This window comes from Hetaerina americana, unplaced genomic scaffold, assembly GCF_022747635.1.
Source record: "Hetaerina americana unplaced genomic scaffold, ioHetAmer1.1.p SCAF_7, whole genome shotgun sequence".
NCBI classification, from domain to species: domain Eukaryota; kingdom Metazoa; phylum Arthropoda; class Insecta; order Odonata; family Calopterygidae; genus Hetaerina; species Hetaerina americana.
Genome location: NW_027287316.1, coordinates 4878827 through 4905699, shown reverse-complemented (window position 1 = coordinate 4905699; position 26873 = coordinate 4878827). Strand labels below are relative to the sequence as shown.

The window sequence follows — 26873 nt, the reverse complement described above, 5'->3', positions numbered from 1 at the left end:
AATTCACTCGAGAATTACAGATAAAAGATAGTTATTCAAATTTTTGAGCACTTTCAATGAAACTTAACCCTGTAATTGCGCAATTTTTCCAAAATGGTTTGAATCATAAGCATTATCATCAATGAGGCCAGGATTCACCTCAGCCCTTTTCAACGAGCCTTACTTAGCAAGGAGTTGAAAAGTTACTGGTTGTCATTCAAAATTTTCACTTTTCATTTAATTTGAATTTACACAGAGTACACTAGTTGAAATTATGACTTCATTCAAGGGTAGAGTACAATAAGACAACTTGCATCTTACACTTGAACATGTACATAAACGCTAATTATCACCATCATGGAATGGTATGTATTGAACAACTTAAAAAAAATAGGGTGAATTTTTGGCAATGATGACCGTTTCAAGTGGCTATGATGATACGTGTATTATATAATATGCTCTTATAAAGAGTACATTAACATCTATTTCTTAAAACCACAGTAGAAGCCTTTTCAAACGCTTTCCACATTACATGTCAACAGAATGAAAAAGAAAAATAATTACTTTTAATGTCTTTTCTACAAATTTCACTTGTTTTTCTCCTGCCCACAACAGGGAGAAGAGAGTGAAAACTGAACAACAGAAACACTAACGTAAAAATCATTACAAGGAAAATTATGCATGTACCCTCGACCAATGAAAAATGCAAATGAGAGACATGTACATATTTTTCCGTTTCTTTCCAACTGATATCCAAGTGGTGGGCTCATTCTTTCAACCCCCAAGTGCTCTCACCACACCTTTTCTCAGGGGGGGACAGGGAGGGACACTAAATTATCTTTTTATTTAAACATTGTTGGCATCATTCCCCCCAAGTGACCTCAGGGACACAATGGAGACCACCACGCCCCACCAGTCGGGTGCTTCACCGCAATTCCCTTGAAAAATCCAACCAAGCAATACATTACCACAATGTTTAATTAGGATGGGAATTGACAGCACTGAGGACAAACTCATGTAATCAATCACTTTGTAGAGGTTTACCTTGCTCTCTCTTCCACATTCAATCATCATTCTTGCAACATTCCCATCTGCGGCACAAACATACTTATTCAATCAGCTAAACATACAACCACACACAAAGAGTCCAAACCGAGTTAATCAAAGATAAATGCTTATCTCACTTTGCCCCCTTGACTGTACACTCTCCGCAACTCTCCTCCGCCCACATCATCTCCACGTCATCCGAACGAGCAATGCTCGTTGTGACCTGGGGACAATGCGTGTCACTGGGGATATAAGCCGGGAGGAAGGACAACTCCTCGCAAGCATCCCTCCTCCCTCTCCCTGCAGCACACCAGCTGCTTTCCTGGTTTGTGCAACATAACATACACAATTTGCTCAAGCTACATAGAAAATTTAAAAGGTAATGTGGTGAAGAGCAAAGGAATTTTCAGTAAGGAACTCACAGCCACCAATTCCACTAAAGTGACATGAATACCAACACACTGGATACCCTGCAAATAAAAGCCTACACCCTTATGTAATAAGGGATGAGAAACGAGCTAACAATGCCAACACTCTTAGTGACATCAGGCTTCACATTCCAAGGTCAGCCCATGATAGGTGCACCAAAAGAGCATTGAATGACAAGTGACCCAAGGCCAGCATTTGGGCCCGCCTATCTCTTTAGTCCCCTCCCGCCCCGCACTTCATCATCCAACGTCCAGTCCGGGTCGTCTATGGGCCCCGGGTCCCCTTGGTCCAGATCGTCATCACCCCGATCATCCTCCTCCAGGACTGACTCGGTGGTTTCACTGCATGGAGACCGTGGAGCACTGGCGACCTGCTCAAGAACAAACCCCCGTGGCCAGCGATGAGCAAAACAAATTAACTCACTTTACAGGGTTTAACGGCAGTTATTAGAGTGGTACAAACTAAAGGTGGCAAATTACAGCACCAAACAAATTTTTAAGTGACTGCATTCTTTATTATTATAGGTAATCAACCAGTCAAGGTATGTTTTCGATAGACATCATTACCAAATAATTATCTTCTCCATCCCAAAAAAACAAAATCCAGCATCCTACTCTGCATCCTCTTAATCTCAGAGTACTTCCTTCCTCCCTTCATCCCATCCAGCATCCCTATCCTCTTCCTTCCTTTGCCTAACATTCTCCCCTCTATCACAGTCTTCAACATTCCACTGCCGATCAATACATACATCCTTCATCCATTTTTCCTGTCTCCTTGGGATTTCTCTCAGTAACCCCTCTCCTTCGCCCACCATGCCTAGTACTTCGTGGTTTGTTTTCCTTTCTGTTCACTTCACCTTATCCATCCTTTTCCAAACCCACATTTCAAAAGCCTCCAATCTACACCGATCATCCTTCTTCAATGACCATGTTTCCGCACTGTACATATCTCCATATCAAAAGTTTTCACTTGTCTCTTCTTAACATCCTTACTCAACATCCCTGTCATCAACTCCCTCCTCCTTGTGAAAGCTTCTTTACCTAATGCAATTCTTTTCCTTTAGTCCGAACTACTTGGAACGTTTTTTGTCCAATAAACTTCTAAGATACGTAAACTGTTCTACCTCCTCTATTTTTTCCCTCCCATTTCAATGTTAAGTTTAGCCTTTCTCTTTCTGGAAAATTGAAAGACCTTTGTTTAATTATTCTTGATTCTCATCTCATATCTATCGCACTGAATTTCCCATTTTCTCAGGAAACTAGACCTTGGTCATCAGCAAACCTAATTGACGAAGAAAGAATCAAGGTAATTTCATATAATTTCCAAAGTTTTCCCGAGGAAACGCTAAGTCTTTGATTCTTTCTTCGTGTGTTACAAATCGATTTCCACAAAGAATCAGCCTCAACCATCTCTCAAAACCTAACTGATTTTACAAATTTCCAGTAGACTTTCACTCCTTCCTCCAGTTCTTCCAATTTGCCTTTGGTCATTTCCTCCACATGTACGTTGAACAGCACAAGTGATAATGGACAACATTCCCTTACCCCCTCCATCCTTACACTGCTCATCCAGCCCACTCTCCGCCCCCCTCCCCCCACACCTGAATAATCTGAGACATGTATAAGGGGTGGAGTAGTCTCCAATCCCTTCTTAATCTACTCCTGTTTTCTGCAATATTGCATCCTTTTATGTGAAGAAAAATATTGAAGACCAACAATATTTCTCATATGTAAATAACCATAAACAATACTAAGTGCAGCCAGCTCTATACAGTGCATGGTGCAGGGTTAGTTTCAGGGAAAGTAAAATGCAAGGCTGTGCATGCTTTTCGGTAACAGTACCTCTCTCTCTTACAAAGGAAATAAAAAATATTCAATGATGTAACATACGATCAGGCACATTTTAGTAAAACTTCATTACTTTGACCCCACTTCATTCTAAATACCATGTAACTCAAAGCCATAAGAACAAAACCAGTCCAAAAAAATAGGAATTGAAACATTTTTCATAACTTCTCCTGCTCTACAAGATTACTGTTTGGGTGGCCATGAACTTTGAAGAGAACAGTATTATGTCATCAACATCTATATATTCCCAACATTTATATATTTCTAATATGGTTTTCATTTTTTAATTTGAATATTGTTTAATATTGATATTTTGTCTACTTTTTTAACCCAAGTATGTTTGCGTACCTGTATACCATCTGAAAATGTCTTTTATGTATTGAAAATTCTTCTCTAATTTTAAATTATATTTTAATTCTCAATATCTAGTATGTAACTGCATGTAATTTGTATGTTTGTAATGTTTTTTATAATCCTGGAACCAATATATGTTTTTGCCTTTCTTTGTGTAAAAGGTTTATTACCATTAAATAAATAAATAAACAAATTAATAAACATGTTTTACAGACAAAGTCCAGGACACTTCACAAAAACTTTAAGCTGAACCTAGGCTTTAGCAAGGCTGCAGACTCAAGTTTCTTCTGATGACAGCAGAAGATTGGTCAAAGTGTTTGATATATTACCTGATCCGCTGAGCTTCCATGGCTGGGCGATAGAGCCACGGACGGCTGAGTTCCTTCGCCAGGGCCATCACCATTTGTCGACGATGCTTGCGATGAGGGATGGGAAGGTGGCTGAGATTGGGATGGGCAGATGGGAGGGAAGTGGTGGCCCGGGGGCATCTTTGAGAGTAGCATCTTGTAGAGCTCGTCAGACAGTGGGAAGACGTAGGGCTCAAACGGCTTTGGCTGAGGGTACTGCAGGAGACAGGCAAAGACAACCTCATAAATGCTTCAACCACTAGTACTCACTCCCTCTGTCACTCATTAATCCTAAGATAAAAATGTGCTTTCTGAAATAAATCATAAAATCAATCCCTTTATGAAGTAGTTACAGTTTAAGTTACACAATGGTGCAAAACAGCAGTGTAATATTCCTTATTTGGAAACTTAGAAACCCTGCTTTCCATTAAATAAGAATGACATCTGAGCATGCACAAATCCACAGCCATCAAAATTTACTAGATCAAATCAAATTTGATAAATTTCCATTATAGGTACATAATGGGCTAGCAGCAGAGTATACTCAGAAATATGTTTGCTTAAAATATAAGAGGAAGCCCTTTCATATGAATGGGAGTAATTAAGTGAAACCTGAGAGCACAAACTCATACCATGTGATTCCAGCAACACCGTTTGTTTACCTTATCCTGACCCAGCTTCTCTGGGTGAAATGGCTCTTCTTAATAAGGCATGATTTCCATTGCCATGGTTGAAACTAACTTCCCCACTGTTAAATTTTATGTCATTTCAAGATTTTGACGCCTTAATTAAAAATAGCTAAACCTTAACATCAAATCTAATAATTATCTATGGAGCCATTGACCCGGTGAAAGACCCGAGAAGAATTCACCTAAATCTAATAATTGTTTGAAACAGATAGCAGTTTTCAGTCAAGCTAGACACAAAATATTATGCTACTTCAAGCCTAAGCTTATTTTTACCTTTTTGAAATGCATCTTGGTTCACTTTCAAGATTGCATAATCGATAATGAAAAATGCACACCGTATTGGAATAAACCCTTCAAAGAGGGCCACTTTGGAAGCGATGGGTGGTTCTCCTTGCGAGATCATAGGCACACAAATCCACTAGTATGGAGCTCCCAGTGCTGTTAATGATACGCGGAATCCTATTAGTGAGTTCATTAGGAACTTTAAAGTAATATTATTTTCGGGCCCTTTCTTATGTCCCCATTCCTAATGAACCAGGCAATTCCAAGGATGCACCTGATTATTTTGTTTCCATTGCTGACTGCCCTGTTTTAAGATGCAAGCACGCGGCTAGTAGCCAAGCGGGAGAAGAACATGAAACAATTTTGAACCACTGAGGTGTTTGGGACAGTTTTGTAAATAGCTGGGAGAAACAGGTATTTTGTACTGAAACAAAAATATTATTTTGAATTCAATTAGCTTTTTTTTCGACATGCCTTTATTTAGGCAAGTGTTTCCATGATTTCTATTACTTCTTCCAGACAACGGACACAAAGTTTAACCCGAGTCAGGTTAAGCCAATGTTTAAACTGGGCACGCTCACTCTGGCCCGTGCTCACCTCGTCATATGGCTCGATGGGTGTGGGGCACCTCTCCCGCGACCCTCCCACTGCACTCATCGGGTGCAGGTGTGACAGCGAGAGGGTTCTCCTCCGAGGGGCGGCTGCTGCCAACACCCCATCGCTCCACCCCACGCCCCCCTTTGAGCCACTGTTCACCTTAGACGATGCCCCTTGTGCCTTAAATGGGGACGATGCCCGCCCGTCTGCAGCCTTCATCGGGGACGGCACTACCGATTCCAGACTGGGGCACTTGGCAGCCTCCGCTGGCAGCTGCGTCATCACCACCTCGGACGGCTTCCCTGACAGTGAGCCGCCACCGTCCACGGAACTCTTGGAGGGCGAGGGGATGTTGGCATCGGTGGCGGCCTCTGGAGATGGTGGGGCGTTCTCTTCGAGGAGTGGAGGAAGCGGCAGGGGCGTGGGGGGAGGCGAGTTTGCTGCCGACAGGGGCAGCGGTGAGGGGCATGCCGAAGGGTGATCCGGAGACATGGGATCTGCATTAAGGGCACGCAGGAAAGAGACATTAGTACACTCAAACAACTCTTTGCTAATCATGGCATGGCTGCCTTCAAAAATTTTGCAAAAAAAATTACCTTTTGACAGAAAACATTGACTTTAAACAGCAAATTTGAACATGTGTCCCAATAGAATTCTTCTGGCCAGCCAAATTTCTTAATATAACAATTATTACAACTTAAAACTGCTTCACTTAAGTTTAAAAATTTGAAAAAATATAATTCTTAGAGGTGTGATTCAGGGTTGTCTCTTTTGCTTTCAGCAGAGAATTTCTGCTAATTATTACTATGCGAAAACACACTACTGTCTCCAACAAATGACAGAGAGCATCAGTTTTTGCTTTGTATCTCAACTCCGGTTAAGTGATGTGATGGGTAACCATAGCAATGCCGCAACCTGCAGCATTAACTTGCTGTGCAGTCCTTCCCGGCGGCAAACTGAATGTGTAATAATGCTGCTTCAATGTTGTTTCAGTCATAACTAAAGGAAAATTTTTGATTTTGCTAGAACAATTAAACAGCCTAAATCTAGATTTTTTTGACACCTATATGTCACTTCATTTAGTACAACATGAATTTGAATTATTTTATTTCCAAGACAAATTAATAATTAATTTCACAGATCAAGACTTCCCTTAACTTATCCCTCTTCACAACTACAAGATATTAAGAAGGCTACATTGCAAGGTTCACAGGGGTCCGCCACTGCATGACGATGCATATAAGAATGATTCGCTCTATTTTGTGTGTGTAACTATTAAATTTCTGTCATTACACCATTCTAAAAGGTTTTTTAATTGCACAAAACCGATTTAATTATTAATTTAAACAGAATTGACTCGAGCACAGGACACCAGCTCCGGGACCACCTACCGGGTGTGTTTTGGCCACTTGACTCCGCCTTGCTGTCGGCCCGGCCTCTCCTCTGCCCTCCACGGCCCATCCCCTGGCTTTTGGCATCCCCCTTGCCACTGTTGGCTCCATGTGGGCGACGCAGCAGCCGCAAAAACCGCTTGCGCTCATCTTGCTCACAGCGCTCGTGCCTCTCTGCCACTGCATCTGCAGACACATCTTCCTCCTGCAAGTCATTTTTCAAAGTGAGCCCGGGACACACTCAAGGCCCACACCATTCCGACCGGAAGATGCAATCGACTAACAACAGACTTTCACCTCACCCTCACACAACTCCTCCTCAACTACATTCATCGCGCACAGTACGTACAGCTTCGGAATCATGAATGGTAAACACAAATTTATTTTCTCCAGCATGACCAAACCACCTCTTTATACTTTTAAGGGGAAGTTGGGAAAAAGTTTCAGATGCAGAAAAGCATACTTTCCTTTGAAAGCTCAGGAAAGAAAGAAATGACTCATCACAAGAAAAATTGCTTCATCCATGCAAATAATTTCAGGAGGGTAGAATTACCAATGGGCGTCAGAGAGTGACCAGCTTCTCCATTTGTTCCAATGGTCACTCTCATTGTTTCACCACAGAAAAGTTTTTTTCGGTCATCTAACAGTAGAGGTAGGTTTTCCACGGGAAAAACTACCTACACATGTTTTATGTCCAAAATTACACAGACATTTGAATTTGCATATGTAACAATTACATGCCAATACTCTATCTTACAACAGTATTTAAGCTTAAAAAGAGACGTTTCAGGCGTGATATGGTGGAATATCATGATTAATTAAAAATAGCAATTTTCCACAAAAATAAAATTTAATGCGACCGGTTTCAATGTTACTACATCATCATCAGGTGATAGTTAAACCTCAGAGTCCAGTATATATATGATTAAAGGCAAGTAAGGGGAGGGTGGAGGAAAAGAGGGGAAGAGGGGGGAAGGTGGAAGGCAGAATGGGTGACTATGTGAGTGGGGTGGGGGGAAGAGGGTTGGGGAAGACAAGGTGCAAAGACCCTAGGAGTCCGGAGAGCGCGTCGTGGCCGAATGGAGGGGGGTGTCTCGTTGAGGGTGTCCCACGGTGCGCCGCAAAGCTCTTCGGGCCGCGGGGGAAGAGGACGGGATCGGGGGTTTTTTCCCTATGGTCGTGGTCTGGGAACAAGGTATCAATACACAAATAAGCACTGAGTTGAAGGGTAAAGATTGGGATCACTGTATAGTTTTAAGGGGGCGCCCTAGCGAGGTTTTAGTGATAACATTCCCTCCTACACCCTTTCCCTAAAACCTCGCTAGGGCGCCCCCTTAAAACTATACAGTGATCCCAATCTTTACCCTTCAACTCAGTGCTTATTTGTGTATTGATACCTTGTTCCCAGACCACGACCATAGGGAAAAACCCCCGATCCCGTCCTCTTCCCCCGCGGCCCGAAGAGCTTTGCGGCGCACCGTGGGACACCCTCAACGAGACACCCCCCTCCATTCGGCCACGACGCGCTCTCCGGACTCCTAGGGTCTTTGCACCTTGTCTTCCCCAACCCTCTTCCCCCCACCCCACTCACATAGTCACCCATTCTGCCTTCCACCTTCCCCCCTCTTCCCCTCTTTTCCTCCACCCTCCCCTTACTTGCCTTTAATCATATATATACTGGACTCTGAGGTTTAACTATCACCTGATGATGATGTAGTAACATTGAAACCGGTCGCATTAAATTTTATTTTTGTGGAAAATTGCTATTTTTAATTAAGTATTTAAGCTATTCAAATACGCTTACCAACTAGCAAATTTCAGATATGGGTGCCTCCAGCACATTCAAACCAGTTCCTTTATCCTTGCATTAAAACTCTTTACATAAGTACTCCAGCGATGCATTTATTTACGGCTCTGGCATATAAGAGGCCATGCCACCACATTTTCTTAAGCTTAAAGCTTAACATGTTTACCAAGTATTGGTAACAACTGTTTCCTGACGTGTGAGTGAAGCGCTGAATTCAGACCCTCATGGTATTGGCATTGCTAAGATGACAGTGCACCCCATTATCCCTGAAAATTTGGCAATGCGTAGGATCTGCACTAAATTTGTCCCGTTGGTCTTGACCGAAGAACAAGCGTCGAATAGAGTGTCTGCTAGAGGAGACCTTCTGCAATGACATCACAACGATTCCCCTCCCTCACAGTCCCCACTTGGCACCAGCAGACTATGCCTTATTCCCAAAAGGGAAATCCTCCTTCATAGGACTCCTCCAAGGGACCCCAAGTGTACATGAGTAATACATCCACTAGATTTAGCAAGAGCGCCCATCTTATGGTTATTTAGTAAAAAAATTTAAATGTCCATCCGTGTTCACACAAGAATGGGCAAACTATGGGTTTTGCCCATTGGTCATTGTAAATCAGAAAAACTTTCGGCTTCAGAGCAGAGAGTGACTCTGCCTCTTTCTCCACTGTCTTTATCATCTTCTACCTTGGTTTCCATTGAAATGAGCAAATGGATTTGCATGCTTATCAAGCTGAAGGGAAATTCTCCTTCATTGTCAGTCAAATAAAGAGAACTTTTTCATGAGTTCCACCATAATTTCACATTTCCTTAGAGCTTTCCCGAGATAGTACCAATGTGCACATTACATCAATGCAGAAGTCAATATTTTTGCATCCTCTTTTGATGACAAAATGTGTTTTCCTACATCCATGCTTCATGAATTTTGGCTTAGTGAACTGTGCCACAGTTGCAATAACTACAGCAGCGCAACTTCCTCACCAAATAAACATGCAGCTTCAGCATAATATCAACAAGAGTAATAAATAATGATTAAAATTACAATTTAACAGTATACTAAGTTCATGGGAAAACTTATGCTAGAAGGTTGATTTTTTAGTCAAAACTTTAACACTCACATTTATGCAAGTACAAAGTTTTAATTGCCCGGGATGAAAACTATGAGATGGAGATTTTGTTGAAATGATTTTGGAAAATTGTAAAATGAGTGTATATATATGTGGTTAAGGGTTGGGTATGGCAGGTGTTTCCATTGAATCAAACTCACTTGAATACTTAATAATTCTAGACTAAGGAGTGACAAACCAATTGGATCAGCCAATTTATTCAATCAAATCACATTCTTTTTAAGCTAACTCGGCATAATCCCATGACATATAGGAGAAGGCAGTTATTTATGGACCAAATGGTTGGAATTTTAACTGGCACAATACTAGAATTCACAACCACTTTGCTTTGATTTTATTCCAATTACAAGATTATATTATTAAATTAACATGCGTTTTGCTCACGGTGGAAATGATCCACTAATTTCTCTTAAGTAGAAAATTCTAGGCATGGCATTATTTATTAAAATTTAATACTGAGATAACAGTCTATTGCAATCTATAACAAATGCAGTTGATTCAAGATAAAATGACATTTCACCACTGCAGAACATCATTTGCTTAACTGAGTTCTTGATGTAACTGATAATTGATGTAATAATCACTTAGAAGGAAAAACTCTGTCATCTCTGGATAGTGGAGCAATCGCTGTCAAGTCAATTTCATTGATAAGCATTCACACAGAGAACTATAAATGATGACTTAACAAACACTTTAATGACTTAGTATGATTTTCATAGAATATCCTTGGCTCATTGTAAGATAGTTTAAATATTTCAGGGGCTGATACTGGTCAATTTACACATTTATATCACTAGTGTAGTGTTCCGTTAGATAGAAGAAGTTTCACATCACATCAAACAATGAGAGGTGAATTTTATCTATTGATTCAAAAATTTAAAAAATATCAATTCTTGGAAATTGTGGAAATGCAGTCCGATTCTTTCTTCTTGCTTCACAAATGGATTTCCACAAAGTATTGGCCCGGACCATCTTTCATAACAACTATCTACTTTTTCAATTGTTCCCGGCTCAACTTTGTGGAAATTCATTTTAATTACATGAAGAATACAATGCATCTTTCCACTGTCTTTTATTCACGTACAACCAGTTTCAAAGCTCAAGCGTCATCATCGGGTAAGTACCTGATGATGATGCTTGAGCGTTGAAACTGGTTGTAAGTGAATAAAGGACAGCGGAAAGATACATCGTATCCTTCATTCAATTATTATCTACTTTGGCTGACATGAACAGAGTAAAACCCTTTATTTGCACTTTTCTAGGGACCTCAGAAAGTTTTAAATGCTTAATTTCTTTTGCATGCTTAATTGCTTAAGTCATTGCCTAGAGTACCTTCATTATCACGAGTGACTTTGACTGGACTTACTTCATCAACATCAACATAAAATCCTGCCATCCTGCATACATTGAAGAATCCTTAACTTGCTTCCAAACCCATCATGTGCAGCGGAAAGCATTCCGTACATTCAATTTATATTCCTACCACAATCAGGCAGAGATATGAATTCATGAGCATTCATTCCACAATAATGCACCTTAAATGAGTGTATTGTACCCAAATCCAGGGGTTGGAGCTCACTTTTGTAATTTGCAGGGAAAAAAATTATAACTGTACATTTCTCAAGTGTACATTCAGTGGATAGGCTGGACAATGACCAATTAACTGCAGAATTTTCCTTTCCTTTTTAGCAACCAAAGCATGAAGCTCATCCTCAAATATTTATGAGATCATCCATGCTTAGGAATATGCTCTGTACCTAGTGGGCAATGTTTTTACTCGACCTAGGGTGCACCTACGAATCTAGGATTTACCAACAACTAATGGCTGAAGCTTCTCACTTCCATCCGAATTTGTGACTAATATGTCTTTGTTTGCTGAGCACCTCTCCATTATATGGTTCCCCTCTGAATCACAGTTCATTTGGTAGAAGCAAATTAAAAAATAACCATCTTGTTTGCATTGAAAACATCGTTCAGTCAATAGCCTTCGGGAAGTTAATTTCTTTCTGACACCTTTCCATTGAGTGGTAGTCCTGATGTCAACAATTTTACTTTCACCACACACAGCCTTGTACACAAGATTGTGCCCATGTTCACATCCATCCAACCAACCATTGGATCTTGTGAAATCTTTCATTCCCAATCTCGAGGGAGTGCGCAAGACGTTTTTTCACTTAAAAACCACACTCGGTGATTCTTCATTCTTGGAATTTTTGACACATTTTCTCTTTCTCTAGACAAATGGTCGCTCTGGTTGGCATGTTTCAGAATCTAACTGTGATTTTTCACCATTGCATTCAGTGTAGAGGCCCGTAATCCCAGATGCGTCGCCCTCAGTATTACCCATAATACTGAGGCCCGCAATCTTAAATGCTTTGCCAGATAAATACAGACTCCATCATGCAAATAACCTCATTCTAAATTGATTATTTTGCCCTCAATCAAATATTACCTCCTTTTCCCATCTCATTGTCTGGCTGGATAAAATTTATATTCCAGATTAATGGAGGACAACTTAACATGCCAGAGTCTGTGCTACTCCATCATTTTAACAGGGCAAACAGTCATCCAACTTCAAAACTGTTTTAAGAAAACAAATTTTTTTTAAATTCAGAGTAGTTTCGATGTGATAAAGCAAGTTTCAATACTTTTTAATATTCAGGAGGCCGGTGATATTTTATCCGTGGCATCGAGGCAGTACAATTGTCAAATAGTCCCAGTTGTTATTCACCAGTTCTTGTGTTTCTCACGATTCATCATGTTTATGTCAGAAGTCAATTTCATGAATAGCCTCCCTCGGGTGTTATTACGATGCATTAATTACGTAACTGTCACAGTACAATGCATTGATTTAATTCCATGAATCTTTCATTGACAAGACTGAGATTGAGCGATCACATTTCCCTCGCTAGTGGTGCTAGCTAGCTATTCCCACCACATTCAAATTCTTTGCCAAAACAGTTCACATTACCTCTCCCTCCTGTCTTTTTCAGATGCATACGTACGAAATGAAGTCAAAAACGCTTCCTTATCATGGCTGATGTACATCAGTAACTGCTTTATACATGTGAATTTTTTTTAACACAGCACTTAGTGTTGCACGAAATCTGAAAATGGAATTGTGTAAATATGGGGTTCTGCATGCATTGGAAAATTAGAAAATTGTATGGGACGTGATACATGTAGTAAATTGAAGGAAACTGTATATATTCTAATAGTCCAAATATGGAGGTCCACAGTGTAAAAACATAGGCATTTAAAACTTTTTCTAACACACAAAGAATGAGCAGAACTAACGAACCCATGTTAGTCGATCAGGAACGTTAACTCATGTTCAATTCACTCAGATCCCATGCATTGCTCGAGATTCGAATAAAATATCCACACAAAAAAATTGGAATGCTGCCCATTTAAACAAATTGCATGCAGAAAGAAGAAAAACATGAGAAAATACTTGCCAAGTGCGTCAGATTGAAAGCAACAAGTCTAATGGGATATTTTTTGAAAAGGGGAAGAGAGAAGCATTTCAATAGGCAGTCTCGAGATTGAACGCATCAAAAATACCCGAACACACTGAAAGGGATAAGAGGAGTGCTTGATTGAGTAATGGTAAATTTCCCACCTCACTCTCGTGACTAGATCTTCGCACAACGCCATTGTCTCCCGATTCGAATTTCTTTGGAGAAGGGTAGGGCTCAACAACACGCCACCTGAAACAAAGGGGCAGGCATGAGATTAGATGCAAATAACAAATACATGCAGCACATAGGGATTATTTTTACTATTCAATATGCATGCTTATTTATATTTGGAGAAATAACCAAACAAAAACCCCGCCCTAAAAAGAGCCACTATTTACTCATCAGTAACCACATGGCATAGCAAATTTTACTTGCTAATGTTAATTTACCAACATTTTTACAGCATCACAACACCTTTTAGTTGACGGCAGAGTTCTTATTTGGTGAATTCCATCTCAAGCGTGACTTAGCAACAATATAACAACTTGGGAAAAATTTCAGCTTTCACTGAGCAGCCGGGCATGACAATAAAACACTTTTAATGTCTACGGGTGTCTAAGGGTGGCCTACATTCAAAATGCAACCCATCCTTGCAAAAATAGTGGGGCTTGGTGGTAGCAGCATGTTTGAGGCCATTCTAGCTAGGGGAGAATGATGGCAAAGAGCAGTTGCATGAACAAGGGAGGAAGGTGATTCAGAGTGGGCAACGAGGCCCAGGAGGCCAAGTGACCCCCACCCCCACTCCTAACTCAACCCCCTGACCATTGCTTACTATGCTACACATCACTTGACATTCAGGAACTTGCTCGTGCCTCGACTCACGCTTGGTCTTTGCAACGCCAGAGTGTTCGCTGCTCTGCGCTCGGGCTTTCCTCTCTAAGGATTTCTTTAATGGGTTATTTAGTCTACAAAATATTGCTTCAGTGCCAAAATGTGCCGCTCGCAATCCTTTTTTTGCACTCCAAAGAAATAAGAATATATATTGTCCCAAAAGACCTAAAAGAAGAGCGAAATGGAGTTTAAAAAACTGACGTGATAAATGGAAAACAATCAAATTACTTCCGTCCCTACGAAGCACCAAGAGTGAAACGGCTGCAGAGCATTCACCTTCAAGATATTTATTCTTTCCATCCAAGATTTCTATTTAAAAATCGGCCATCTAATACAGAAATGCTCCAACAATATATACTCATTTCAGTCGTACGTTTTCCGGAGATTTTGATGACGACGAATTCTTGATTTTTTTTTACATTGACTGAATTCTTCTGGCATGATTTTGCAAGGACTCAGGGGTATTTCCTGGTAAGATGCAGTTTTAAGTGTTTCTGCAGACACAAACATTCAAATTTCGTGGCTTTTTAAAAGACTTGCATCATTTCAAGATGGCTAAAAAAAAAGCAATAATCTAGTAATTAAACCGTTATATTTAAAAATAAATGGCAAACCAGTGACTATGTTATGAAAGTTTTCAATGTAACTGCCATGTTTCATCAGTGATAATTATGCCTTCATTACTACCCAGTGATGCAGTTTACTTTGTTCTTTTATTAGACAAAAGTATTACTTCATTCTTATCCAAGATTACCTGCCCATTTCCCCATTTAATCTACTAACCTTGAACGAAATACTCAAGCTCTAAAGTTGAAAATAATATCAGTTTCTTCTGCATTTCGAGGTAGAATCAGGAAGGAGACCATCTTTTGGGTAATATTAAGTACGAATCTGTGTTGCCTGCATTTTGTTCCGATCATCATGAAGCATCAGAAATATTTGCCACTTTCACTAAGTAATAATAGAATTGAATATTGAAGAATGAAAATTTTCGTATAGACGCACATCTGGTGAATGTGTAACCTATTGTGTACTCGATTTAGCTAAAGAGTTTAAACAAATAGTTTCAGTTGTCCATTCCGTGCTAGCCTATTAAAGTATAAAATATCTAATTAATTAGGTGCCTAAGATGTTACCCTTTACTAAGAAGGGTGAAGGGCACTAAGGGTGAAGATAAGTTCACCCTTTACTCATGTTACGCCATGGTGAAAACCATTCAGAGGACCACTATCACTGAAGCAACGAAATTTATACACATTGAGCCTACACACTATGCAACTAGGGTACAGCCTACTATATACAGTGGAATCTTAATTTTAAACATTGTGATTCTATGAAAAATCTTATCTAACGCTAGCCAATTTTTAATCATTCTTATGGAATTATTACTTGAATTTTTGTTAATTTGATAATGATTTTAAGTTAGGCTCTTTTGGTCCCTGGAGGAAGCATAACATTGTGTTCAGACAACATTGACAAGGGAAGTGATTGGCCTTGGGAGCACCATCTGCTGGTCTCAGTGACAAGCAGACTATTCTCACTCTAAGGTCCACGATGCACAAGCACTCACTCAGTATTAAATGCACTGTTTGTCTCAACTAAATGCCTGACAAATATACTGATCATATTAATGACCCTATTCTAACAAAAATGCTAAAAGATGTACATTATTAATGATACGAAAATAAGTTCTGTAATCAATTGCTCCAGAAGGTTTTCATTATATTTGGCATATTTCGAAAACTTAACTTAATGGCTTACAAAATGGACTGAATTATCGGTGAACACTCTACCCTGATAAAATTAAGGATAAAAAATTTGTAGCCTCAGTAGTATGGGTTAACAATCAACTGTCATGGAGTCAGAAAAATTCCAAGTCGCAAAACCTTACGTGTTATGTCACTATGCAGATGTAGTCAGTGTAATATTTTGATGGAATACAAGACTCACAATCTCCCAAATTGATGGCCAAGGAATGAATGTTGGCTGCAAATACGTTTTTTGTTCCCCGAATACTTACTTATTAGCTCGTGCACACTTCTACAACAAATAGAATTTATCATTTACGTGTAACTCAATTTGCATTACTGCAGAATTGTTTCAATAATCTTTTTTGCTGAGAAAGTTAAAATGAGAAAGAATTATTTTTAGGTGCTCCTTTTTTCCAAGGGGTTGTCCACTGGTTCAGGGTATGTTCACAATAGACACATTAATATGCTCTTAGCCCCAACAAACGTGACACAAGCATTTCTCAAACCAAAAACTACATATTACAAAAACTCATTTTTTTTAGCTTTGCATACCTTCCACCTCCCAACCTCCCATTCACCATGACATCTATTCTTCTCCCTCTCCATCACTTCCCCAGCACTCATCACCACACCCTGCAGCCCATTGTCCTCGAGCATTTCCTGCTTTGACTTGTTCTGCCATCTTCCAATTTCTCCCCATAACCTCTTCCCATACGTAAATACAACTTCATTTGTTTGTTATGCCCACCTATGTATGACAACTCATTTATCATTAAAGGCGGGAATCTTTGATTTCACATAATACAGATATTCACGGTCCCCAGATGTTGATGTGAAATAAAGATTCTACCATCACCTACATGTACAACTCTCCCTTATTTGCATCACTCCAAGGTCATGCCAGCTTGGTAGCAATTCTCCACGCGACTGTGGCCTCACCTGCACACAAACTCTTTCACCCTTAACCCCTAGCCCCCCCCTATTCTTGTATTCACAGACTGTGTCTCGAATGTTCAAAATACGCAAAGGTGATGCTAAAATATTGAAACATACCACCCTGCTCACTAACTTATGTGAACTTTTACAAAGTTGTAGTCTACTTTTAGGCTTCAAAAGTTTTCTACCACCCTAACAGGAAATACTAAAACTTCAAGTGATAGGAAACCAGAATGGATGCTTCAGGAGCACCTTCATAATTAGCATCCCTCAAATATGCAATATTAACACACACGGCTACCAATGTTGCTCGTTAGAATTTCCATTAGCATTAATATTCAGGCCAGCTTGCTTACTGTAAATTTAAACACTTGTTCCATGATAAATCAGTCTTCATTATAGCAAAAGCAAAATAACTCAAAAACATGATGGACTTACTTTGGTGTCAGAATTTCCTTATAGGGCAACTTCTCCACTCTCGTTGAAGCAGCCACGCTATAGGGGATCACTATGTTGTCTATGTCATATGAGTTCTCTCTCTTCCTTCGACTGGAAAAACAAATCAGAGTACATTTCATGTGACTCCAGCGACAACAGATTAGAATCAAAAGCAAATGCAAACGAGTACAAATATGTGTATCTATGACAGGAGGTATCATAAAATGGGGGCACTTGAAATACAAATACATATAGCGGAATATTAATAAAATAATATAAACAGCAGAATTGAGAGTTTTCTCTCTGTACAGACCTGATCCATTACTCCATATGCATGCACCACAGCATAGAAAACTTGGGTAAGGCAAATAAATGCAATGGCGATATTTCATAGGGATTCTACATTTTAAAGTTTTAATTAAACATGCAGTTCCAGATAGCCAGCCACATTTATTAGTGTCATGGGCATTCCTGGAGAGTTTTGGGCCCTGATAAAAGTGCCATAGCTACGCTGAGGTCAATGCTTGACCAGTGTCCTTAAGGCTTGGCAAAAATGACTGCATTTTATTTTCATTTCACCAAAACCCAACAGCAGAGAACCAATTAATGGCCTCCTCTGGGGATTTCGGCATATAGAGATCATGGAGTCTTTTACCAGAGATAGAATTTAATTATTGGCATGAAGTAAGTATCCTGATGATTCATTGGCATCAAAGTCAATAGTCATGATAATAACAAGAAGAGGGCCTGGCACAGAACCCTAAGGATCACCATAAGGAAGGCGTATAAAATAGGCGCAGAGGCCATTAAAAGGCGCGCATTAAAAAGGCCTTAGAAGGAAGCGTGTGCTGATCCTTGATGGGAATTACCATTAAGATCGGGGCTAATTACAATTTTAGCATACAAATTTTTTTAAGAGATTAAAACAATTTACAACACTTCACAAAATAGATAAAAATGACCATTGGGAAAATAATAAAGAGGCAGCAATTCCTCTTCTCCCCTGATGTAGAAGAGTATGGCAACTATTTCAAAATTTGTACCCATGCAAAAATAGATTTTAAAACCGGAGGTTTAACTTTAAGGTCATTTTTCACAAAGATGTAAGCGACTCTTTTGTGCGATATTGTGCTTGAAAGTTAACAAAAAGACAATAAATGTTGTGTATGTCAGATTGCCATTCAAGGCTATCAGGCACTGGCTAGCACTCCATGACAACTTCCCACAACTGTTTGCTTCATGCTTACGTATTTTTGTAATCAACTGTACATCACTCAAATGATGAATTAATGCAAAACTTTACAGGCTCTTGTGGAAATTGAAAAACAGAAACATCAAAGGTACTGAAGAAATAGAAGTTTCCTTGCAGGAAAAAGGTATGATGAGCCAGAATCTTATCATGTAAAAGGAATTGGAGGGAAAGACAGGAGGGCCACAAGGCAGACACTTCTGAAGGACAAAAGACCCTTCAAGGAAAATCTGCCCGCTGTCACATTTTCAGTAATGAGCAGCAGAATACATTAGGGAAAGACAAAAACTTTATCAAGCAGCATTGACAGAAGGCTGATAATTCATGACACTTCTTCAACAGATGATACTAAAGGCAGGAGGCCTCCAACATCACAGCGAGGACAAATGCGGAAAAGAGATATGAGTGATTGAATGACTGAGGAGGGGCCCACAATATATGGCATACTAAGATTTTAAAAGTATGACAACAACTGGATGTTTCCTGTGAGACTATAAACACTATGTTGACATAAACTATGCTTTGATTCCATTATGGAATACATATATAGAAAAATAATTCATACAGAGAAATTATGAGGATATTAAATAGCTTATAGCATTAGTTATTAGGGGGGACACGACAGCTATGGTCATTCACCATTAGGGATAGGTGGGTGACTTAGGAAGGGTAAGACTTCCAGGGAATGGCGGAAGGGTGGAGTGACACCTGACATCTGGATTACCCTACTCTTTTCAAAAAAGGTGCACAGGGGGGGTCCACGGTTTAATGTCCCCTCTGACGGACGGTGTACTTGAAGTGTTCTGCACATGGCACTCCAAATAGGGATCAGGGTGCCTCTGAAAATCCCACCCACCTAAAGATTCAAAACCTGGGTTCTTGGGGTGAGAATCCTGAGGACCCAAGTTCAAATACCACCACGCCATGTTGATTCCTTTTCCTTGCATGTTCAAAATTATAATTCAAGGTGACCCAGGAGACAAACTTGCCACGGGATAAACTGATGTGAAATAGTTAGGGCTCAACAGTAATTAACTATTAGATTTGTAATTTAGCACCTACTTTTACTTTGGGAATAAAAAAAACATCCACATGGTATAAGCTGTTCTTGGCACAGCATCTTCATGCTAATTCTAAACTCAAATTTTATTTGAAACACATTCGTTTCAGCATAATATGGGCCTAGCCAGCATGGCCATCAAGCTCTTTAAACTCAAGAGTACCAAAGAATGTGACAAGTGGGATCAAATTTTCAAAATGGATCCGCCTGTGACAGTCAGGGACTTACCTCAACAAGTCATGAAGCATACTGGCCTTTCGCTCGCCCCCCGGCCCAATGGGGAATGAACCAGGGGCGATGGAGGATGAGGACGAAGGGGAGTAGGGCGAGTGGTGGTGGTGATGGTGGTGATGATGGTGGTGGTGGTGGTGGTGCTGGTGGTGACTCGTGGACGAAGTGGACGAGGACGATGAGGCCGATGAGTGGTGTGGGGGGGATGTGGAGCCGGGGGAGGCCGGGGAGGCGGGTGGGAAGGGTGAGGGGGGTGCGGGGGTCCCCGGAGTCAACAGGGCTGCAGAGGGGGGCAGGCCCAGTTCCATCCGAAGCTGCTTGTCTGCCTCCTCACACACTGACTGGAGGGCTGCAAAAGCAGAGGCAAGAGAGCCGTGAGCACGTTCCATCCGGGGGGGGGTGGGACGACGACCCAGAGAGCAATTTATATAGCAAGAGGGCAGACAACTCATGCTTCTCTCTACAAAATATCTCCATGAGATCCCACAAGAGCAAGCCACCTTGCAGTCAAAGTAGTAGAGGTACATAAAATACCACAAAACTTCCACTTTATATACATATTTATATTTGTGCATCGCCAAAGAGCATTCCATTTTGAAGATAGATATATGCACATGCATATATGTGCATGTGCATATATACACAAACAAACCCCTCTCTTCGCCCACCGTACCAAGTACTTCCTCATTTGTTTTCTTCTCTGCCCATTTCACCTTCTCCATTCTTCTCCACACCCACATTTCAAAAGCCTCCAATCTACGTCTATCCTCCTGCTTCAATGAACACGTTTCCACGCCGTACAAAGCTACGCTCCATATCAAAGTTTTTACGAGTCTTTTCTTAACATCCTTACTCAACGTCCCTGTCATCAACTCCCTCCTCCTCGTGAAAGCCTCTTTGCCTAGCGCAATTCTTCTCCTTACATCCCTACTACTTTGACCGTGTTGGTCCAAAACACTACCGAGATACGTAAACTGTTCTGCCTGCTCTAGTTTTTTCCCTCCTATTTTAATGTGAAGCTTAGCCTTTTTCTTTCTAGAAAATCGCATAACCTTTGTTTTATTAATATTGATTCTCATCCCATACCTGTCGCACTGAATTTCCAATTCACTCAGCAATGCTTGCAGCCCCTTGGCTGACTGACAAACTAAAGCTTGGTCATAGAACAAACCCAACTGATTTCACGAATTCCCCGCCCACTTTCATTCCTACCTCCAGTTCTTCCCATGCCTCTTTAATCATTTCCTCTGCATACAGGTTGAACAGCAACGGTGATATTGGGCAACCCTGACTTACACCTCTTCCTAACACTGCCCATCCGGACTCCCCGTTCGCCACCCGTACCTGAGCAGTCTGAGACATGTACAGGTTGAGGATTAGCCTCCTTTCCCTCCAATCTATTCCTATTTTCTGCAGAATACTCATTAGTTTTTCCCAATTCACTCTATCAAACGCTTTTTCGAAATCTACGAAACAGGCAAATACCTCCTGGTTGTGTTCTATATTCCTCTCGATTAATAATCCCATTACTGCAATGGCATCACGCGTACCTCTGCCCTTTCTAAACCCAAACTAATCATCCCCTAAGTGATCATTTGCCCTATTCTCTATCCTTTTGTTTATTATCCTGAGAACGACATATATGAATCTATCTTCAAAATAGAATGCTCTTCGGCGATGCACAAATATATGAAAACACAGATGTAGATTTTTAGTCCACAGAGACACAAAGAAAGGACACTCACAATGTGTTTTATATGTCTAAATGTGTTTATATAAATATATTTCATTAAAATTTCTTAGAGTTATATATTATTATTATTAGATTTATTTTGTACTGACTGTACCTCAACATATAAATCCACCAGGAATGTATCGCAACATTTAATGGGACAGCTTGTTTCACATCTATCATTTGTTAGCAGATAGCCAATTTTTTGTTCCACTGTTTAAAACAATTGACCATCTTAGAAAATGTATCGACAAACAATGCTTGAGAGGAAAGAACATAAAGGAAAATTGGTTGAAATGTTATCAGACAGACTGGGGCTTATTAAGGGCATGGAGAAGGGAGAAAATATTTCAAAATTAGGAAGAAAGTTAACATCTGCAAAATATCAACTCTCAGAAATCTGAATGAATGAAATTGCCATCTTCCATTTGACTTTAAGGGAAAGAAGCAGAAATGGAATGATTATCTCTAGTTATAGGGCGTGAATTTTGAAAAAATACTGCCTAACTTAATTGGGATGACTTCTGCAATGACAATAATGCACATAAATGATCAGTATTGATTTTCCTGCATAATTATGAGTGGAGGGAACTGCAATATGTAATCAAATGACATTGAACTCTTAACTTTTATAGGAAGACACACCACTGTAATGATCCATGTCTTCTTTATGAGATCTCAATATTATTAATCACAAGAGCTCTATGTCAGAAACAATCAAATGCACTCCACCCAAGCAATTCATTTTAAAGTTTATACATATTTTTGGAATGAGTAACAACTATTTCCATTGCAAAACCAAGTGATATACACAAATAGTTGACGGTGCACTCGTACAATTCAAGGGGCAGCCAATCAGACTTAAGGATCGAAGGTACTTATGCATGTTCAGTTTCCAAGTAAAGGGTCTGACATTAACCTACTCAATTGAACTCCTAAAGGGTGGAATTTATACCTGAGAGCTTTTCCCTTCGGAGGCCTGGCACAAAAGCTCGTTTAAAGGTTTGTGCAGAATCAATTGTGGTTCTCAGGGCAATGGAGTTATTCTCTAATGAATGCTGTTAGTGCTCAAGGGTTCAATGTGTCAATACATTACTTCCAATAAACACATTCCTGATATTGAAATTGAGAAATAAACAATTTGACTTTTCCATATAAATTTTATCTACAAACTAGGCTTCTCTATGGCATAACATCTTCAGGTTCTGAAGATGTTATACCATCATGAAGCCTAGGTGGTAGATAACATTTTCTACTTGGAAAAGCCAAATTGTTTATTTCTCAATTTCAATACGAAGATTTTCCACCAAGTCACACCAGAAACTGTTTTATTTTACATTCCTGATAACTTATGCATCTGGTAAAAGAAATTTTGTAACAAATCGATCCAAATTAACAGAGAATGCAATTTTTCCATTTCAATGATCAGAGGTCATCACAGAATAGTAGTTAGCAGTACTGAGATCTTGATAAATGAATTTCAATATAAGTTTGGTAGGAAAACAACAGAAATGACCATTATGAAAGGATTTGTTGAGCTGAATGTTTAACTGCATGTACTTAAGGTCTCCCTGCATCAATTAATTTAATTTTACAGTTCATTTTTAGTCACCTATTTTTCATCTTTAATCTTGGATAACATGCTTAAAACAAAACTATCAGAGCCCGGTCAAATACCACATTTGAAAAGTTGCACATATACTTCCTAATACTACATCATCATGCTCAAGGTTTTCTCAGATAATTTCATGGATTAACCCAATTAGAGGGTTTCCTCATTTCCAAGAACCCAATGGTCACCTCGTGGTAGACCAGCACCCCTAGTCACACCAGGCCTGGGGTCAACTAGGGGTGAACATGATGGGAGCAGAGACATACCCATGGCAGCCTTGATACTCTTCTGCTTGAGCCTTTGCAAAGGGTTGCAGTGGTTCCCACCTCCCACGCGACCTCTGCCCCTCCTGCCCTTGGCCAGCTTGTGCCGCAACCCTGAAGCCAAGAATAATGTTTCATAAATTGCACAGCCTTAGGATATTGTATAACACTTGGCTCTTAACGCATAAACAATATTACCCAAATTTTTCAGAAAAAAGGTACGGGTGAGTTGAAAACAGAATTTTCCTGAAGTTAAAAAACAACATTTTTAGCTGAAAAATGTTGAACATGTCAGCCTTTTCAAAAAATATGACAAATATAACTTAACAGTAATTGGTGGAAATTGGACAAAAAAATAGCAAAATAACAGCCGTTTTTTTAAGCTTATGATTTTCAGAATTTCTACGTCAGGATAAAAGGCAATTGACTCCATTTCCATTTGAACTTGATGCATAATTTACATGCTTAACCTCTCTAGGTACTAGGTACTTCATCTTACATTTTGCTTATTTTAAAAATATTATGATGTAAGGTGTATTACATGAAATTGTAAAGTGAAGTATGTTTTTCCATTAAAAAAAATATTGAACTTTTCTGTCGGTGATTACCTGCATTTGATTTACTGAGAAATACCTGATTTCACTGGATTTCATTATTTTTGTTTTGCTATCTGTTTTCCACAAAATGACTCAGCACAAATGGTTAAAATAGAAAAAACCATTGAATTTGTCATTGGAAACAAACTTATGGCACAATTTACAAGAAAAATAAGGAAAGTTATTTATCTATTTATTGACTTAATTGGGCGAGGTTGAGACTAATAGTCCCTTCTTCCACCTAACCCTCACATTACAGACATTACATTGACGACAATCACATACAACCAAGCCCTAGATGGTGGGAAATCCACCTAGGTGGGAATCGAACCCGCGACCTCTGGGTTGGTAGGCGAGGACGTTACCCTACCACCACCGATGCCGGTCAAGGTCGGCCGGAAAGTTACACAGAAAGGCGCACATCGCCAGTGGTACCAACTTTGAACGATCTAATTACCTGGCACAATGATGCATCAAAGTTCAAATACACCCAACACAACGAGCACAAGGCCTGAGAAATACAAAACACTAACTTCCCATTGTGAACAGTCATCAAGCTACCACTACTATTACTGGCACCCCAGTACACAATACTGATTTGGGAAAAATATCAGATGCAAGAGCTATTTGGGAGAGCAATCAAAAGGAAATATGTAGGAATTAGCTCCTCACTCCCCAGAGCCTTCTGTCTATGAGGGACAATTAAACGGAAACTCACCGCAGGCCAAGAAGCTTCACTTGGCCAACTTTGACAGAATCGTGGCAGATGGGAAAGAAACGTTCAAGAGTCTCAATAATGGAGAAAAAATTAGGTAGACAAGGGGGAACTGCTTTAGGAGCGGCTTAGAAACATTTATGTCAGCTTGGTCGCTTAGTCTAGTGGACCAATTGCAGGAGAAAGCTTACTTGATGATAAGGCATTGGCCGTGACCTTCTTGATCCTGAAACTGGCATAGTTCCGCCGGCGGGCCCCAAGCGCTGTCCCGCCCCCTCTCGTGCCAATGCTGAAGTCTGTGGCACCCATCAGCGACGTGCCATCGTCTTGCTCCCCAACTCCCCGGACACCCACTGCCGGTCTCCTTCCACGCCTTGCGCCCCCCATGGCAGATCCACCACCTCTGCGCCGACGTGTCAACCCCCCTGCTATTCCCCCACCCCTGCCCGGCACACTCCCCCCAGACAAGCTGGCCAACGATGGCTTCCCCTTCTCCGATAATACCTCTTGCTGCCAACTTTGTGTCTTCATTATGGCTCCAATGTGCACATCTGCACTTATATCTGCAGAGAAAGAGGGGCACGGGATATAAACATGTGTACGCTGCCGGGCCAGCAGACACCCCACAGTTAACTCAAAGCTGCAAACATAACCAATGGAGGGCCGATGACTCACCTCTCGTGAATGACAGTATCGGGTGAAATGACGGGTCGACACGCGCAACCCTCTCCGCCACGGGCAGGGACGATGGGGGTGGTGCTCGTGGGGTAGTGAGCGAGGGTGCGTGCTGCCCGTGCCGTGGAGCCGTACACAGCACGCAGTGGGGCACGCGCAGGGCATTGTGGTGGCAGCCCGTGCACAGCACCTCTGCCGCCTTGGACGGTGGGCTGACGCACCCCGCCCTCCCCTTCTTGCCCCCACCCCCGCCCACACCCCCAGGGTCCGAGGCTCGCACGAGCCGCCTCTTGCGCGGCAGTGAGCGTAGGGGGCGGATGCGGCAGCTCGTTTCCCCCTCAACTGCCCCACAGCTGCCCCCGCCCCCCACCTCCACGTGGTGAAAGCCATTGACCACCATGGCTGGCGCCACTGGGCTGCTCGCCAGTTCAGCTGCTTTGGCAAACACCAGCGGCCCCTTAGATGCCCTGATTTGTCTGCAAAGGAGGAATCAAATAATCACACCCACAAACAAATTGGCCAATGTTTTCCCAAATATTTTGCAATATCCCAGGACCTACCACTGTCTCATATCAGGCAAGTCAAAACACTAAAAATCACAAACTTTAATTTCTACATTTCACATTCAACATTAGTCTATATCACACAGAAACACTGTGTAGTAGATTTAATAGGATATGATAAGATTTGATTTTTTACAAATTAAATCCATCTTTTCTATGCACAGATAAGTGATAAGACTCTAGACTAAACTTCCTTGTTGATTCCTAAGACTACCCATTTTCCACAACTATTGGAATTCGGAATTGGAACTAGTGAAAAATTTGGAATTTTCAAATTTTATTTAACTGTAGCTGCTTACTTGTACATCACAAAAACCAATTGAAAAATATTTTTACCCTTAATTATGCTAGAATTTTATCCTCTTTCATAATAAAAGTAAATTATTTTTTCTCCGGGCACCAAACCAATGTCCTGAAAATATTATTTTCTTCTCATTGCAATGCATCCTAAATGCTTTCAAAATGATTATTTTAGGTCTAGCATCCTGTGAGCAAGGCAATTTCTTTGAGAAATGCACATCACATGTAAAAGTGTTTCTTTGTGCTTCCAAACACAGCTTATCTCACTGCTTAAAAAACTAGCAAGTTGAAACTTAGGAGACCAGTATAGTTGGACAAAAAATATCAAAAAACCCAGAAGCGGGATTCATGAAAATAACTCCCTGGATTAGCCTGACTATAGAATGGACACACCCTGCAAGTATATGGTACATGAATGCTCATATTGGCAATTAATTATTTAAGAGAATGGATGCTATTACCTTTGATTTTTGTCGCAAGGAAATTTCTAATGAATGGTTCTTG

General features: G+C 40.5%; 1 protein-coding gene across 1 annotated transcript; it reads right to left on the bottom strand.

Moving 5' to 3' along the window:
- Positions 1 to 405: 405 nt before the first annotated feature.
- LOC139696679 (uncharacterized) lies at positions 406 to 25224 on the bottom strand. Its single transcript, XM_071595508.1, has 9 exons — positions 25023 to 25224; positions 23524 to 23634; positions 19911 to 20262; positions 17374 to 17484; positions 13519 to 13606; positions 6963 to 7167; positions 5572 to 6068; positions 3986 to 4219; positions 406 to 1825 (listed from the first exon to the last, which is right to left on the bottom strand). The coding sequence occupies exons 1-9, from the start codon at positions 25216 to 25218 to the stop codon at positions 1661 to 1663; spliced, it is 1959 nt and encodes a 652-aa protein (XP_071451609.1). The 5' UTR covers positions 25219 to 25224; the 3' UTR covers positions 406 to 1660.
- Between the last annotated feature and the right edge of the window lie 1649 nt (positions 25225 to 26873).

Coding starts and splice junctions, on each gene's coding strand:
- LOC139696679 (XM_071595508.1), bottom strand. CDS start 25,218: ATGGGGGGCGCAAGGCGTGGAAGGAGACCGGCAGTGGGTGTCCGGGGA. Junction 17,485..19,910: donor ATGCTTCATGACTTGTTGAG/GTAAGTCCCTGA, acceptor TTGTTTTTCCAG/TCGAAGGAAGAGAGAGAACT. Junction 1,826..3,985: donor ATGGAAGCTCAGCGGATCAG/GTAATATATCAA, acceptor GTTCTTGAGCAG/GTCGCCAGTGCTCCACGGTC.